At 45.6% G+C, this 18,308-nt stretch overlaps 1 protein-coding gene across 1 annotated transcript; it reads right to left on the bottom strand.

Annotated features, from left to right (window-relative positions):
* Positions 1 to 1,337: 1,337 nt before the first annotated feature.
* On the bottom strand, positions 1,338 to 11,596 carry NIFK (nucleolar protein interacting with the FHA domain of MKI67). Its single transcript, XM_043894666.1, has 7 exons — positions 11,409 to 11,596; positions 10,146 to 10,283; positions 5,111 to 5,219; positions 3,270 to 3,481; positions 2,682 to 2,750; positions 2,490 to 2,558; positions 1,338 to 2,224 (listed from the first exon to the last, which is right to left on the bottom strand). Exons 1-7 carry the CDS (start codon positions 11,511 to 11,513, stop codon positions 2,036 to 2,038), a joined length of 891 nt encoding a protein of 296 aa, XP_043750601.1. The 5' UTR covers positions 11,514 to 11,596; the 3' UTR covers positions 1,338 to 2,035.
* Between the last annotated feature and the right edge of the window lie 6,712 nt (positions 11,597 to 18,308).

Here is an 18,308-nt window from a genome sequence, read left to right on the forward strand (position 1 = left end):
TGGACAGCAGGGTAACTGGTCGCTTTGAGGGCCACAGGATGACCCGTGATGTAGTCAGGTTTGGGCCTGTAGTTTTTTCTGCCTATAGAAAGTGCACATTCCTCGCATACACTCATCACACTTGAGGGCTAAGGAGAGCAGCCGCGGGCATCACAGCCGCGGGCATCACAGCCACGGGCATCACAGCCACTGCACGGGCCCTGACGCCCTGCTGTGCCCGCCTGTCCGTCTTTGAATAGCCTCTGCCGCACTGCAGGGAGACAGACAGCCTCATGATCACCAGCCACCGTTACAACTTCCAGATTCTTGATGTTCTCCCTACAAAATCTGAGGATCAACCCCACACTACTTTGACAAATGCTAATACAGTCCCCAGGAAAATGTTAACTTCAACTCTATTTCTTTGCCATGATATATGCAAAAAATCACTCTCCCCATCCAGCTCCAGGGTACATGAAAAAACTCACACATCAAGTGATGATCGGTACCATGCTGGAAGAGGTGTCTGGGCAGTAGGTCAGGAAACAGGGAAATAATAAAAATCTGTCAGGCTGCATTGATAAGCTTATCTGGTGCTTTCCCAGAAATGGAAACCAGATGGACTTCTAGATCCACAAATTCAGACGTGGTTCAGAGGTAGGCAGTTCTGTTACTCATTCAATTTAAACACAATGAATATAGTCTGTATAGGGACTAATCCAGAGCTAAGATGTTCTTTGTATGTTTATTTTTTGGGTGTGCTGTGGCTTTGCTGGTACTTGTGGGCTTTCTCTAGTTGCAGTGAACAGGTGCTGGTCTCAAATTGCGGGGCACAGGCTTCTCACTGCAGTGGCTTCTCTTGTTGCGGACAATGGGCTCTAGGTGTGCAGGTTTAGTTGCTCTGTGGCATGTAGAATCTTGGGGACCAGGGATTGAACCCGTGTCCCTTGCATTGACTGGCAAATTCTTAACCACTGAACCACTAGGAAAGTCCCTATGCTCTCTGTGTATTAAAGCTGATTCAACTAGGTCAGTATTATCATCTTAATACTTAACAAATATTGTATGAAAAAATGTTTGGTGGTAATGAAGCCTTCTAATGAAACTGAATTAGTTGATCCTTGTGGCTCAGCTGGTAATGAATCCGCCTGCAATGCAGGAGACCTGGGTTTGATCCCTGGGTTGGGAAGACCTCCTGGAGAAGGGAAAGGCCACCTGCTCCAGCATCCTGTCCTGGAGAATTCCATGGACTGTATTGTGTTAGTCCCGGGGGTCGCAGAGTCGGACATGACTCAGAGACTTTTACTTCACTTCAATTAGCTGACACATTTCCAAGGTATCAAAACCTTAAAAGATCATTGAAAGGGAAACCCAACAATTTTTTATTTCAAGATATCCAAGTTCCTCTTGCATAGAAAAAAACAGGAAAAGTTTATCTGGTGGTCACTACATGAATCTTGAAACCAAATTCCTGATTGATGACACTGATATAAGATGGTAGTTATTAATTAATCCATGCCAGCCCACCACAAACTAATTTAACATTGGTAAAAATGACCGTATATACATAAACGAGTCTCTATTGGTACTGATACCTCCTTCTCACTCCCCACAGAATCTGACTTCTAGTTTCAGCCATCTGACGGGTTAAATGTGCTCGGTCTAACAGAGAACTATTCTGATGGGCAAGCAAGATTTTATTTATTTGATGGTAACAACAGAGGCTACAGTTTAGTACTTAGGTCAGCAGCTAATAGTGATCTTCTCTCCAGGCAGAGTGACTAAAAGCAGCTGTGAAAACTGCAAAGAGAACTAGAGACAGGACGAGAGGCAGCGGGAGCCTGGCTGCTGTAAGCTGGCATGCACCCCTGCCTTTCAGCAAAGGCAGGGAAGCCCAGATCACTGACTGCTTTCCTCGGTGACTTGAATTGACAGTTTTTCCCCAACCATCTTGTTACTGGTTGCATTCCACTATATCTAGTTAAATATAAAGAATTAGTCTTCATAAGAAAATCATCTTTTCAGAAGAACTATACACAATACATTAAAAAAAAAATCACTGATTGTGTTTTCTTCGTCTTTTTTTCTTTGAACTTGTAGGTGGTTGAGTCTCCTGTGTTTCTTCTTTGACACCAGATACGGGCTGTTTGAAAACTATTTCATTATCTTTATCATCATCATTCAGTTTGGCCACTTCAGATTTTCGTTTCTCCAAAAATGTTGGCGTACACACTGGTGTGGGACCCTGGGTTCAAGTGAAAGATTATAATACATAAATGTGGGAAGATATTAGGATGACCCTCTCCCACCACCTCTCCTCTATTTTTATAAGTTACACATATTATTTTAGGCCTGTTTCTATCATCTGATGATACAGCTGCACATGATCAAGCGCTTAGGTGCTTATCACCTTTGTCCCAAGGTTAAGCAAGCAAAGTGACAGGAGCAGCAACTGCCCCTCCCCCTTTAACCCCTAACACCGGCCTCCCAGGGTGCTGAGACCACCTTACCCGGCTATCCACAGCCTTCTCAGGAGTCTCAGCAGCGACTGAAGCGGCCTTCTTCTTCTTACGCAAAGCCTTCAATAAATTTTAAGAGACCACATCAATCTGCGTGTTGACCAGATATAGTAGTCCTGAATGTATTTCCACATTTATTTTTCTCTAATACCAAGTGGGTAATATGGTAAGCAAAAGTATTACCTGGTACTTTCTGGAGTTTCGAGGACCAGTGTTTGAAGCATTTTCCTCAGTTTTATGTAACACCTTAACCTAAATAAGCATAAAGAAGTAATAGAAAAAGAAGCTGTAAAACTAGCAGTCTCACACATGTATATTTTAAAACTTATTAGATCATTATACAGATGCTTACTAGTTAATTTTGACAAAGACTTTAGGACTATTTCCAACTTAAAAGGACCATGAAACAAAATTTTAACTAAAATGGCATAAAAAGGATGGTCATTTTACAGTCTTGATATTTACCAGTAACATACAATAAACCAAACATTTAATCCTGGCAATGACACCTTTACTAGTAATCTACAAGCATTATAGTTTTTGGTCAGATAAGGTTTCACTTCAGTCATCTAAAACTACTAAATCAGGTACATGTTGCGAATTGGTTAATCCCTTTCAGGATTTCCTCCCCTGTGTGTGTAACAGGAAATACTAGGACTGCTTCACAAACCTACAAAGACAAGCCTACAATGACTGCAGTTTCAAAAATTTAGTCAAAACCTCGTAGGGGGAAGACACTGGGTTAGACATTTTATACAAAGGAATACTCACCAATGAAGGGAAATCATAATCAATCCCCTTTTTAGCCAATCTCTTCCTGAGTAATTTTTCCTTCTTTTTAAACCGCTCCTCCATCCGTAGCTTTTGAACAAGTGACCGATTCTGATTGTACCGTTTCACTGCTGGATATGACGGCCTTTTAAATGGCATATGCCACTCTCTAAAAAGTTCTTCATGTACCTTTTCAGGTGGTATAAAATGACCTACAATTAAAAAAAGAAACAAAACAAAACAAAACAGTTTTCAACCAAGTAGGAGGGAAAGGATTTTAATGAGAACTTCAGACTCTCCCTTGTGTCCCTTGTAGCATAATCAAATTGATGTGTCCCCCATTTACATGGAGAAGCCTGAAAGAATAAAGCAGGTAACCAAGGCAAAGTCAGACAGCCCACAATTATCTACCAAACACGCACTGTGTGCCAAGTACGATCCCAGGACTAGAGACACATGAGTGAACAAGGCGAGTGCACAGAGGAGAGTGTGGAAATTAAGTCTTAGGGATCCCGAAGCTAAAAGGACCCCCACTTTTAGACTGTGTGACTCACGACAACAGAAGCTCTTACCTTCTGGCTCATACCCTGCAGGCACCTGCCCAGGACTAAGGCAGCTCACTGCTTATCTGTATCTCTCTGCTTAGGGATGCACACTGGGCCCCTTGTGCAGGGAAGCCAAAATCCCTGGGATCTACCCTCCACTAGTGATAGATGGCACACAAATATCCCAGTTTCTGTGCTTGTCAGCTGGGATAATTCTGCTTCCCAAGGTGACCAGCAGGAAGGAGCCCAAATGCCTAAATAACCGACTTGCTAACATAGCCTTTACTGACTTCCTTCCTGTCAAATCTCCACTCCTTACAAGTACTTCCCTGGGGTCACCTCCGAGACAAACTACTCCCCTGAAAAAAAGAGAAAAGGTGGGGATGTGGCTAAACCCTCATATCGGCGTTCAGAACTGTCTGTGCCATCCTTCAGAAGTCAGGTAGAGCAGAGCAGGGATCTCACACATGTGGTCACCCAATCGCCCACTTCGTCCTGGCAAGAGCCACATTCTTCATGTGCAAGTAACACCCAGGATCTCAGGGGGCTCCCGGGACCCTCTCTCACAGCAACAGGAACGAAGATGGAGAGGTGGGACCTGGGTGCTGGCTCTGGACGGGCTGCTCCGGGAAGGTGGGTAGGTGGGAGCGCCACCTCCTGAAGGATGAACCTCCAATCTGCTCCCGTCACCCGCGCACTCCCGATGGATTCTCTGCAGGGGAGCTGCAGCCAAGGCCATGAAGACTGGCTGACATGTGACTCCTCACCCTGAACATCATCCTGTCTAGGACCGTGAGTGGGTTCCGCTGTCCCGGCATGTATTTTAAACTGCGCTTCACATGGCTTCTGGTAACCTGACCTTCACTCATCCATTTCTCCTCCCTCATCTCTCACTATGCTCCTTGCAGGCAATTACGTTTGTCACTGGTTTGGCATTTGCTGTCCCCCCAAATTCTCAGTTCCACCCCTTCACCTGGCTGTTATTTAATCTTCAGGTTCCAACTTTAATGACTTTTCCTCAGGGAGCCTCCCACACTCCACCAGTAAGACTTTCCTATTTACTCCTCAAGGAAACGGTTCCAACTCCATCTCAGTAGAAAACAGCTTTCACTCCGGAAACCTTAAAAATCCCAGTTCAAACCTATCTCGAAACTGCACTTAAACTGTTGCACCACTGCTGAGGAGATTCATCCCAGGGATGACGTGGGACGTCCAAGCAGCTGAGCAACCTCCCACCGCAGCCACCGTCAGCAGGAGCATCCCTGAAATCCCACAGGCTAAGAATCGGGTACTTACACTTCAAGAGTCTTTCACCAAAAAGGTAGTTGTTCATTGTTTCAGCAGCTATTTTGGCAACATCTTCAGATTCAAACTCCACAAAGCCGTAGCCTTTGCTATTTCCAGTCTGCAATGACAAATCCACCACGAAAAGCAGAACAATTACATTCTAATGCGCCATCAAACTCCTGAAATGTCATTAAATAATGTACAGTAGCTGTGGCCGACTCCTGCCACACCATGGACTGTAGCCTGCCAGGCTCCTTTGTTCATGGGATTTTCCAGGCAAGAATACTAGAGTGGGTTGCCATTTCCTTCTTCAGGGGGTCTTCCCGATCCAGGGATTGAACTTGGGTGTCCTGCACTGTAGGCAGATACCGACTGAGCTACCAGGGAATTCCCAGCAGGAATAGCATTAAGGAGTAACATTAAGACACCTTTGATTTTCAACTTCAAATCACATAGTGTGCAGACTGTTACAGGGAAAGAAAATATCCAAAATAGTCTAAATTTGCCACTGGTTTTGAAGATTTCCTGGGATTTTGATTACATATGATAAATGATTACAGCTGGAATTTATTCAGTAGCAACAGCCAACATAAAGGAATCTGGTAGGCCCCAGTCCTTTACTCATTATTGATCTCATGGGTGGTCACATTATCCATCTACTTGGGAGACGGAATAAATGCGTCACAAAAAATACAGGTAATTTAATTCCCATTTACATGAAAAAAACTGAAAAGAAATTAAGTCAGTGTCTCCCAGCCCATCAATAAAACATCACATTCACTGTCATGTTTACCATGACTGATCATCTCCACAGCTGCGGGCATAGGCCCAGGGACCACTCTCTCAGAGACAACACACGCTGGGTTCTGGCCTCCACACCATAATTTAATGAGCTTGCTAACAGGAGTTCTAAAGTCCAAATGCCCAGGTTTGGATCTTAGCTCTGACACTCAGATAAGGAATGTTTAAGCCTCAGTTTTTCCTTCTATAAAATGAGGATAAAATAAACACTCTCATAGAGTTGCCATGAAAACACAAAATAACCTACAAGGGCTCCACACTTTTGTCAAGTACTCAATATATGTTACTTTAGGGTGGCAGGGTATGCCTACCCCCCAACTGCTCCTTTGGCAAGTAATTATTCTAAGCTGAAGGTACTGAGAAATAGAACAAGAAACTCTGTGCTCCCCTATTTACCTAAAAACAGGACACAAATTTACAAAGGTGTCCTGTCCCGTCTATCAGAGAGATGTTAGAGGAATCCACACAACAAATTTTACTAAGCAGATGTTATCACCAAGATCCAAATCTGGGCATTTGGACTTTAGGATTCTGTTAGCCTCCTGTACATTTGCCTCCCCGCAACTTGCAACCATATAAACTCAAAGCACTGTTCCCTCATCCAGTCACTCCTCAAAGTCAAAGTTCTCTAACAACCCTTTGAGCACTCCCATGAGTAAGCATACATTTTAGTCTCTTTTTAATCTCTCAGTTTTTCAGTCCAATTTATAGGGTCTCAGCCTAGGGCAGCAGAAAAAGAACTTTTCCTCCTCCAGAGTTCCAATTCTTAGTGACAACAACTAGGAAAACTTTACAATCTTGCATTAAACAAACTATTCTCGGATATGGCTCAAAGCTGGTCATGTGATCCTGGAAATAAGAAACCATTCAAAGGCTGTGTGGCTTAACAGAGTTGGGGGCCAGGAGGCTGACTCCTAGCTGTGCTAGTGACTAACCGTCAGGACACAGGCACCACCCAGAGGCTCAGGTTGGTTATCTGCAACAGGACGAGTCTGGTAAGACTTTAAATGTCTGACGATCCTCCTACCATCCCAGCTCTCACTCAGGAGGGGAACAATGGTGGAGTGTAAGACACTGTAATAAAGCTTGTGAAATCTGATGTGAAAATACATGTCAAGTGTCCCCAAAACCAAAGACTCAAAAGCCCAATCCTTGACCTAGTAATCCAAAAAGTCAGAAATACCAAGCAGATAGTCAAAACTGGGGTGGGTGGGGAGGCAGCAGCTTTATAATATGCAACAAAGCTGGAAATGTTACATTTCAGTGCTCTGCACCAAGGAGCAGACTTTCTAAGAAAACCGGCCTCACCTCTTCAAAGGAGTCAAGAAAAACCAAACAAGCAAAACAGGGATAGAGAGACTGCTCTACACAGGATGAAGAGCTAAACAACCAAGTGCAACGCATAAACCCTAACCAGCTCCCAGAATGGCAGGGGCTACTGGCGATACGTGAAGAGGGACAGTCCGGGAGATCATCACATTGTGACGATGTAGCACAGTGTCCTTATTCTCAGATCTACCAGGATGTATTTAGTATTAAAGTACTACAACTGCCACTTTCTTCAAAAGGCTAAAAAACCCAAAAAGGTATGTACGTTTTTATAGATATGGGAAGAGATGAAGCTAATGTGTCAGGATATTAACGATGAGTGAATCCAGGGGAGGATGCTCATTTTGCTTTCCTTTCTACTTCCTGTCAACATTTTCAGAACACAAAGCTGGTGAACACAACTGCACTTCATTATGGAAAAACACCCAAAATAACAATCCACAAAAGGCAGAAAAAAAGTCTTTGAAAAAGACAATAAGTGCAAAAACATGAATAAACGTTTCACAGAAGACAGAACTCCAAAGGCTGATAAACAAATAATGATACTCAATCTCACTACTGCACTCACCTCACACATTAGTAAAGTAATGCTCAAAATTCTCCAAGCCAGGCTTCAGCAATACGTGAACTGTGAACTTCCAAATGTTCAAGCTGGTTTTAGAAAAGGCAGAGGAACCAGAGATCAAACTGCCAACATCCAATGGAACATCAAAAAAGCAAGAGAGTTCAGAAAAACATCTATTTCTGCTTTACTGACTATGCCAAAGCCTTTGACTGTGTGAATCACAATAAACTGTGGAAAATTCTGAAAAAGATGGGAATACCAGACCACCTGACCTGCCTCTTGAGAAAGCTGTATGCAGGTCAGGAAGCAACAGTTAGACCTGGACATGGAACAACAGACTGGTTCCAAATAGGAAAAGGAGTACGTCAAGGCTGTATGTTGTCACCCTGCTTATTTAACTTCTATGCAGAGTACATCATGAGAAATGCTGGGCTGGAAGAGGCAAAAGCTGGAATCAAGATTGCCAGGAGAAATGTCAAGAACCTCAGATATGCAGATGACACCACCTTTATGGCAGAAAGTAAAGAACTAAAGAGCCTCTTGATGAAAGTGAAAGAAGAGAATGAAAAAGTTGGCTTAAAGCTCAACATTCAGAAAACTAAGATCATGGCATCGAGTCCCATCACTTCAAGCAAACAGATGGGGAAACAGTGGCTGACTTTATTTTTTGGGCTCCAAAATCACTGCAGATAGTGATTGCAGCCATGAAATTAAAAGACCCTTACTCCTTGGAAGGAAAGTTATGACCAACCTAGATAGCATATTGAAAAGCAGAGACATTACTTTGTCAACAAAGGTCCATCTAGTCAAGGCTATGGTTTTTCCAGTGGTCATGTATGGATGTGAGAGTTGGGCTATAAGGAAAGCTGAGTACAGAAGAATTGATGCTTTTGAACTGTGGTGCTGAAGAAGATTCTTGAGAGTCCCTTGGACTGCAAGGAGATCCAACCAGTCCATCCTAAAGGAAGTCAGTCCTGAATATTCACTGGAAGGACTGATGTTGAAGCTGAAACTCCAATACTTTGGCTACCTGACGCGAAGAGCTGACTCATTTGAAAAGACCCTGATTCTGGGAAAGACTGAGGGCAGGAGAAGGGGACGACAGAGGATGAAATGGTTGGATGGCATCACCGACTCAGTGGACATGGGTCTGGGTGGACTCTGGGAGTTGTTGATGGACAGGGAGGCCTTGAGTGCTGCAATTCACGGGGTCGCCAAAAGTTGGACACGACTGAGCTTCTGAACTGACTGAATCTCACTAAGAATGAGGCAGAGCATTCTATACTTATCCTGAGGATATGCTATAAAGCACTATTTTTCAAACTCAGAGTTTGAAAAGTTTAAAAGCTGCCCTTTTAGAGGGCAGAAGAATCAATTTAGTATGTTAGAAAAGTATTTTTAAATAAACTGAATGGGAAAGTTAAGTATCATCTTCCTAGACTTTTATTTCAGTTAATGTTTACGTACAGATGCATGCGTGCTGGCTTGTGCTGTAAAACTGACTTCTTATTGTGGATTCAAGGTCTGAAAAATACTATTCAAGAGAAAGTCACCTATACCTGCACAAAGAATGTTCCCAGCAGTTTCATCGACAAGACTGGAGAAAAGATAACGTTCAACAAGAAGGTGGATAAACAAACCGTAGCATATTCAGGCAGTGACAAGAGAGCAGGGACAACAGTTAACTCTGTTCTGCTGTAACTTAAGTGGGAAAGTGTGAAAAAACTGTATCAAGAAAAAGAGAGATTCCAATAACAAGAATTCTGTGGTTACAACCAATAGAAGTATGTGTGTGGGAAAAAAATTAAGCGGGCCACACCCTATTACTGAAGTAAACCACACAAATCTTTATTAGGAGGTAGGTATGACACAGTGACATTTATACAGTACTTTGTGTATCAGGCACTGTTCTAAGAATCTTATACTCATTTCCTCATTTAAGCTTTGATTCAATACTCCTGAGGTTGGTGCAATTTTGCTCATATTTTACAAATCAGAAAACAAGCATGCAGGTTATAGAATTTGCCCAAAGTCACACAACCAATAAGGTGTAGAGTCCAGCCTCACACTTAAGTTCACGAACCCCTGGCTTAGTAGTTACAGGATAAAAAGCACTCACTAAGATTGCCAATTTAATTAGAGGACTTGAAGCAATTACCTTAAAAAAGTAAAATACACATTCACAGGAATGCTAATTTTGTTCTCTGTCTGCTTCAGGTTCTAGATCTTATCCAATCCCTTTCTGGAATGAAGTGTGATAAGTGATAACATGCAAACATGCTCCAAAACCTGTCAAGGATGGTATGCTTTTGGAAAATAAAACAATCTAATTCAATACAAAAATTTTACCTTTTTACTCCTGGACAGTCTGAATCTTGTAACAGTGCCAAATTGGGAAAAATATGCTCGGATCTGGGTTTCATAAAGGGATGGTGGTAAGTGGCCCACGTAGATTACTCCAGGAGTAAGTTTTCGTTTCTCCTGTTGCTGAAAACATAAAGACCAGACAAATATATGTATATATGTCCTTTTTTCATTAAAAAAAAAATCACACTGCCACAAAACTTGTGAAACTCTGCTCTTAGATTAAGACAAGAGATCAAGAACCTACCCTGTATTTCCACTTACCACAATAGAAACTATGAAAAATTAGCTGTTTGGATATAGTGAAGAGACTTATGGTTGTCAAGGGGGAGCGGGGTGGGGGAGGGGGATTGGGAGTTTGGGGTTAGCAAATGCAAACTATAATATAGAATAATGGATAAACAACAAGGTCCTACTGTATAGCACAGGCAACTACATTCAACACCCCAGGAGAGATTAACACAACACTGTAAATCAACTATTTCAATAAATTAAAAAAAAAAAAAAAGTGGCTGTCCCACGAGGACAATCGCCAAGCAGTAGCCTGTCTTCTCAGCTTCCTTCTCCCAGCAGGAACACTCAGTAACTACACGCTGAATTAACAGATAAAATCTGCTGGCCTAAGAACTCTATACAAACATACCCTTCAATATTGTTTGCAGATCACCGTTTACTCGCACCCAAGTAAAGAAACAATTTTAAGACGTCAGTAAACCTTCACGAAGCCTCCTAACCTTTCAATATCCCTGCCCTCCAACCCCTGCCTTCGGTAATACAGACTTTTAAGCTTTCCCAAGTACATTTTATGATAAAATCTTGGGCAAATGTTATTGAACTTGATATCAGGGCCCCCAAACAGCAGATAGAGCTTGGGTAATACTGTCTTTTAAGAATTCCAAAACCACTAACCAGGCAAACAAACCTCCCCAGTTTGGGGGCCCAGCCGAAGTAGGGCTGGAGCTGATCCGCGGGACGAGGACCGACCCAACAGCTGGCTCTCCTCTCTCCGAACATCCCCGCGATACCCACTCCTTACCGTACCTCCATAAGGACCCTAAAGCCCGCGGCCCAAAGCCGTCACTTCTCGGTCCTCCCGAGGAAACCTCGGCCCGCAAGCTCTTGAGGTCGGGGCCCGACCTGGGTGACGCCAGACGAAGCACAGGCGTGGTGAGGCCGAGGCGCGCGGGCGGGACCCCCAGACCCGGTCCGCCACCTCCCCTCGCGGTCGGGTCCGCGCCGGCCGCTCACCTTGGTCGCACGCCGACGAACCTGCGCCACCTCCTTTTTAAATTTGGCATCCTCCTGCGGGTTTAGGGACAGGAGCGGCTTTGCCGGGCCATCCAACGCCGCCATCCCGCCAGCTCATACACTGACGAGACCCACGCGGTACACCCGGAAACGCCGGACCCTCTGCTTCCCCAAACCGGAAGGGAGGGCGGGGCCTGCGGCACGGCTCCTGGGCGGAGCCTGGGTGACGGCGCGGGGGCGGAGCCTGGGCGAAGGCGTAGCGCGGGGGCGGAGCCTGGGCGAAGGCGTAGCGCGGGGGCGAGGCGTAGGGCGTGGCGCAGCGCGGCGAAAGGGCTCGAGGGGCTTCTCGACTGGCAGGTGTCGTTTGGCACCTTCAGGGTTGCCTCCGTTTGGAGGTACTCATTCGCCTGGCTGCTCAATATTTAGATACCCTGCCTGACAGTGGTTCTAGCTGCCGAGGTCAGCTCTGTGCCCAGAAGCTCCGCTTGGGAGGGCGTTTCTAAGCTGATCTGATGTTTTAGCAAGGGCGTCATCTTGTGTTGTATAGGAGATGGGTTTTACTCCTTGCATTGTTGCAGGGCTGGCCTCTTGGCTGTTCTCAAAATTAGATAGTTGATGTATGAGTCAGATACTGATCTAGGATACAGAGCAAGTTCTGTGGTTCCCTGAGGGTCCCTTCCGTGTGTGTGTGTGTGTGTGTGTGTGTGTATGTGTGTGTGTGTGTGTGTGTGAGCGAACAGCCCCCTCTATTCCTGATTTATCTCTTAGTTCCTATGGGCAGGGAAAGGGAGGAGCAGAGACGGGAAGACGGCAAACTGATGGTTTTCTTCTGGGAGATCCCCTCTCAGTTTTCCCCAACCCGCTCCAGGAATTCCTGGCCTCCAAAGGATCAGGTGGTGACCCAAGTCTTATCAAAATTGAGTGAGCATGTGGATTGCCAATTCTGTTCCTAGGTGGGGGCAGGGCCTCAGCTTCTGTGTTTGTAACAAGCTCCCGGGTGAGGCTGATGCTCCGTGGGTTACACTTTGATTATCAGGAGTAGAGATATGGGGAACTGATCACTGAACTGGGTTGAATTGCTGTCCCCTCAAAAGATAATGTTCAAGTCTTCACCTCAACACCTGTGATGCAGACAGGATCTTTGCTGATGTAGTCACTTGCAGATGAGGTTGTTATGGAATAGGGTGGGCCCTAATCCAATGATTAACGTCCTTATAAGAAGGAAATTTGGACACACACACACACACACACACACGCGGAGAATGCCACGTGATGACGGAGGCAGAGTTTGGAGAGATGTCATAAACTGAGGAACACCAGGAATTGCTGGAAGAGGTAAGGGGCTGTTCTTCCCTAGAGTCTTCGAGAGAATGGCCCTGCCAAAATCTGGGACTTGGATTTCTAGCCTCCAGAACTGTGGGAGAAGACATTTCTGTTGTTTCCAGCCACCCAGTTTGTGGTCATTTGTAATGGCAGCCTTAGGAAACGAATACAGTTACCACTTTGGTGCAGCCTGAAATGATGTTCTGAGGAAAACACTTCAATTAATCTTGGGCCTGACTTGACACCTTATGGCCAGGTAGTGGAGGAACTCTTGGATGTTCACAGAAAGCTACCAGGACACCCTCCCCTTGGCCTTCACCTGACCATAGAAGTCTGCCCTTAACTGGGGACAGAGTCTCAGCCCTTGAATCCTCACTGCATCCTAGACCTGCTTCATTTTCCCCTTTCTGACCTTGAGTCAGTCATAGCGCCTTCAATGATGTATGCTCTGGCCCTGCCAGGGACCATCTCATTCTTCTCTGCCTTTGCTGTCTAGAGCCCAGGGATTGTAGGAGTTGTGCTCTTCTGGTCAGAGAATCCAGAAACCCACTAGACCCTTGGCCATGTGCCTGGGGGAAAATCCTCCTCATTTCAGGTGGTACCTGTTTTCTCAGCCATAAATAAGATTTTGGGTGAGATGATCGTTAAGGTCCCTGGGTGGAGGTGGGGGAGTCTATACTGTTTAGTGGCAGCAGCAACAGTACTAATGATCAGAATGGCCGCTGGCCTTCCGCATGCCCAGGTGATAGACTTGGGCTGCCTGTATCTGTCTCTTCCTTCCTTCTGTCCTTCTTCACTTCTTTCCCTGTTTTCCTCCCTCTCTTCCTTCCTCCTGATTTGCATGTAGAATGGGGAGGCTACTTGGGTGAGATGGTTCTCACTGAGTTGGACTGGCCACTGGGGACGTGGCACCTGTCCCCAGCACTCATTGCCAGAGCCACCCCACCCCATTCGCTTAACAACGTGTAACAAATGCCTCCCAGGCACTTCCCCAGACCGAGTGGACCGTTGAGTGAGCTCACTGCGGTTCTCCCCCATCTTTCTCCCCCCTGTCTTCCCATGCCACCCCTCTCTTGGGGTAGAATAGGGGCATGTCTTTCCCACGGTGCCACCATCATCACCTACAGGCTGGGGGCCAAGCACAATGAGGGCTGCTTGCTGGGATTTGATGGCAGGGGGTGGGGGTTGGGGGTTGGGGGGTGGATGGCAGAGTGGGACCACCTGCAGGGCAAGGTAGGATGTGCTGCGTGTCTGGGGAGCTGGGCCATGGGAGGAGAGGGCTCTGTGGGGTGGGGCTGAGGGCTGGAGGAGAGGAGACCAGGTGGGCACTGACAAGGTCCGAGGTGCCTGCCCAGCTCTGCCCACCTTCCTCTTCCTCTGTTCTCCCCTCCTTCTATCTCTCTGCCTGATGCCTGTGGGGTCATCCAACATGTCACCCTCAGGATGAGAGCCCAGCTACGTGAGCCCAGTTGCTGCCACTAAAGAGGGCAGACGCCCCAGCCCCACCCTTGGCCTTGCCTGACTGCCCCTTGCTCAGTTACAGGGCTTCTCATGTAGGAGTGAAAGGCACGGTTTTAGGGGAAGAAGTGGGGAGCGATCCTCATCTGTGTCGCCAGCTTCAACTGTGCAGCCTCAATGCATGTCACCTGCCAAGCTAAAAATTCAGTCTGCAGACCACTTAGGGCCCCATGACCTGAAGCTGGAAGGGAAATTTTCTTCCTCTGTCCTCTGGATGTCTGTCACCTGGGGCACACCCTGCCCTGTGCTGTGGTTAATGCCCTGCACAGGCCCCAAATCCAGATACCAAGTGTGGCAGTGACCCTGGGGAAGCTGGGGGGGGGGGGCTCTGAGGGATAGGGTGGGGAGCCTGGAGAGTGGGTGCTGCCCAGAGGGTCCAGATTCCCTGGGAAAACCACTGGGCTGACTCACCAATGCCCTCCTTCATCCCAGGATCCTTTCCAGCCCTTCAGTGAGGGATGTGGGCCCTGGTGTCCTGGGTCCTGAAGGGCCCGTAGTCCAAATCCTGGTGCCCCCTTCCTGGCCTGTATTAATCATGTTTGTATTTTCTGTATTTCTGTTTTGACACCTTAACAAGCTTGCTGGCAGTTTGGGATTAGCAGATGCAAACTATTATATATAGAATGAACAAAGTCCTACTGTTTAGCACAGGGAGCTATATTTAATATCCTCTGATAAACCATAATGGCAAAAAAAATATGAAAAAGAATATTTATGTAACCGAGTCACTTTGCTGTGTCCCAGAGACTAACACAAGATGGTAAATCAACTACATTTGATTATAAAATAAATAAAAAAAAAAAAAACAAGAAAAGCCAGCTGGCTGCAGAGGGACTGTTTCTCCCAGGGCTAACAAAGGCTCAGCCTGGAGCATCCCCTTACCTGACTCTCATGCACAAAGCCAATATTGTTTCCCTGCTCTAAATCATGCCAGGGCCAGCTATGAGGTGACTTGAGACCATTCCTATAGTCGGAAGCCCACCAGAAGCATTCAGAGTACTCACAGACACAGGCTCCTGCTTCTGCCTCCTGAGTAAACCTGCTGCTTCCCATGTGGCCCTGCATGGCATGTTGTGCCCTGTCCTCTCAGGAAATGGAAGTAATAAATTCTTCTTTCAGTGGCACTGGCCTTTTCAGTTGTCACTATGTCACCTCTGTAAATTAAAACCTCATGGGGGCTTTCCTCCTGGCTCAGTGGTAAAGAATCTGCCTGCCAGTGCAGGAGACATGGGTTCAATCCCTGGCCTGGGCAGATCTCACATGCCACAGAGCAGCTAAGTCCAGGTGCCACAACTGTTGAGCCTGTGATCTAGAGCCCAGGAACAGCAACTATTGGCCCTCTGGCAGCAACTGCTGAAGCCTGCATGCCCTGGAGCCTGTGCTCCAGAAGAGAAGCCACTATACTGAGAAGCCCACACAGTGCAACAAAAAGTAGCCCCTGCTCTTTGCAACTAGAAAAAAAGCTCTTGTATCACAGCCAAAAATAAAGAAATAAAATCAGAAAAAACCCCAAATCCTCATGGGTACACAGCCCCAGGCCCATCTCGTTTTTCTCTCTCTGCACTGACTCCCTAACCTTTTCTCCTGGTCTCAGACTGCAGGCCACAGCTCCCAACCACGTTTCTCTTTCTGGCCTCTCTAGCCCTTCAGAGAACCTTGCAGGCGTGCACCACCCATCACACCGTCCTAAGTACTATTAACAGAGGTACAATTTCACCCTGAAGTTAGCCCCGAATGTCCGCAGTGTTAGTATTCACACTGGGGAGAGCGCAGGCAGACGGGCCCTGGGAGCAGGGGAATGGGAATGGGTTCAATGTCTTTGAAAAGTGACTGGACAAAATATGTCAAGAATTTTAAAAATAGGACTTATCAAAAGAGTGATCTTATTTCTTAAATCCTGACTTTCAGTTTTTCTTTTTTATCGAAGTATAGTTATGTCAACTATACTTTGATAAAAAATTAATTGCAGGTATATAATTTAGTAATTTGGTAATTTTATAGATATCATCCATATAAAATTATTATAAAATATTGGCTTATTCGCTGTGCTGTACATTATGTCCATTAACTTATCTATTTTATACCTTGTGGTTTGTACCTCTTAATCCTTTCTATATTTGCCCCTCTCCCACCCCTCTCAACTATCTTATCATTTATAAGATAAAAATAGTATCAAATTTGCATAAGTATAATGAAGATAAAATATGATCCTTCATGTAAAGTTATAGAATAACATCTGGGACAAAGCAAACAATAAGTTATCATTTAGTTGATATAAGTAATCATTTTAATCCATTTGGAGTGCATCCTACACACACTTATCTGTAGGGTTGTTGTTTAGTTGCTAAGTCATGTTGTGTGACTGTCTGCAACCACATGGACCGTAGCCCGCCAAGCTCATCTGTTCATGGGATTCTCCAGGCAAGAATACTGGAGTGGGTTGCCATTTCCTTCTCCAATCTGTAGGGTACATGTATGGAACTTGGTCAGACAAAAAGTCTTGCCTCAAGGAAGGAGAATGGAGGAAGGTGTTAGTTGAGAGGAAGAGAAACTTCACACTTGAAACGCTTAAAAATTCATATAATCTTAAAAAATGCAATACACTCCTACAGAGATGTTAAACTTAAAAAAAAAAGTACATAGAGAAAAATTTTACTCTTAATCCATCCTGTTATTCCAGTCCTTCATAACTTTTATTTTTCCCAAGTATTTCTTGTAGAGATGAATGTTTTCCCAAAGATTGCAATCTGCATACCCTTCAGGACTGAAGCATCTTCCTGTCAACTGCTGTCGGACAAAACACCTGGTACAGTCAGCCCGCTGAACCCGTGGTTCCACGCGGGCAGATTCAACCAACCCCAGAGAGAACATACTGAATTCTAGAGTTATGAAAAGCAAAACTTCAGTTTTCTGTGTACTGGGAACTATTTACATATTATTTATAAACAACTATTTACATAACACATTTTATTAGATATTAGTAACCTCAGTAACCTCAGATTCAGCAGATGACACCACCCTTATGGCAGAAAGTGAAGAGGAACTGAAGAGCCTCTTGATGAAAGTCAAAGATGAGAGTGAAAAAGCTAGCTTAAAACTCAACATTCAAAAAAGAAAGATCATGGCATCTGGTCCCACCACATCATGACAAATAGGGGAAACGATGGAAACAGTGACAGACTTTATTTTCTTGGGCTCCAAAAATCACTGCAGATGGTGACTGCAGCCATGAAATTAAAAGATGCTTGCTCTTTGGAAGAAAAGCTGTGATCAACCTAGACAGCATATTAAAAAGCAGAGACATTACTTTGCCAACAAAGGTCCGTCTAGTCAAAGCTATGGTTTTTTCAGTAGTCACGAATGGATGTGAGAGTTGGCCCATAAGCAAAGAGAAAACTGAGCGCTGAAAAACTGATGCTTTTGAACTGTGGTGTTGGAGAAGACTCTTGAGAGTCCCTTGGACTGCAAGGATATCAAACCAATCAATCCTAAAGGAAATGAGTCCTGAATATTCATTGGAAGAACTCATGCTGAAGCTGAAACTCCAAAACTTTGGCCAACTGATGCGAAGAACTGACTCACTGGAAAAGACCCTGATTGAAGGCAGGAGAAGGGGGTGAGAGAGGATGATGGTCGGATGGCACTACCGACTGGCTGGACATGCGTTTGAGCAAGCTCCGGCAGTTGGTGATGTACAAGGAAGCCTGATGTGCTGTAGTCCGTGGGGTCGCAAAGAGTCGGACGCGACTGAGCGACTAAACTTAACACGATTTCATATAAGAGACCTCAGGTTTTGGTGTCGTGCACAGCTCCTGGGACCAAACACCTAGCTTGAGACTGACGGAGGAAACGACTAGCTAGCAGCAGGATGGTTCCACACCTCTTAGCCCAAGTCCCCACCTCTCTCAAGCCCACGTGCTCCGAGGACCCCTCCCGGGTTGTTTCCAGCGATGCCTGTCGAAGAGCCCCGCCCACCGTGCTTTGCCTTCCGGCCCGCGTCTCAGGCGTCGCGGCGGACAACCCGGCTTCCTGGGCGCCGCGGGCCTGGGAGGACCCCAG

The sequence above is a fragment of the Cervus elaphus genome, chromosome 33 (assembly GCF_910594005.1).
Source record: "Cervus elaphus chromosome 33, mCerEla1.1, whole genome shotgun sequence".
Taxonomy (NCBI): Eukaryota; Metazoa; Chordata; class Mammalia; order Artiodactyla; family Cervidae; genus Cervus; species Cervus elaphus.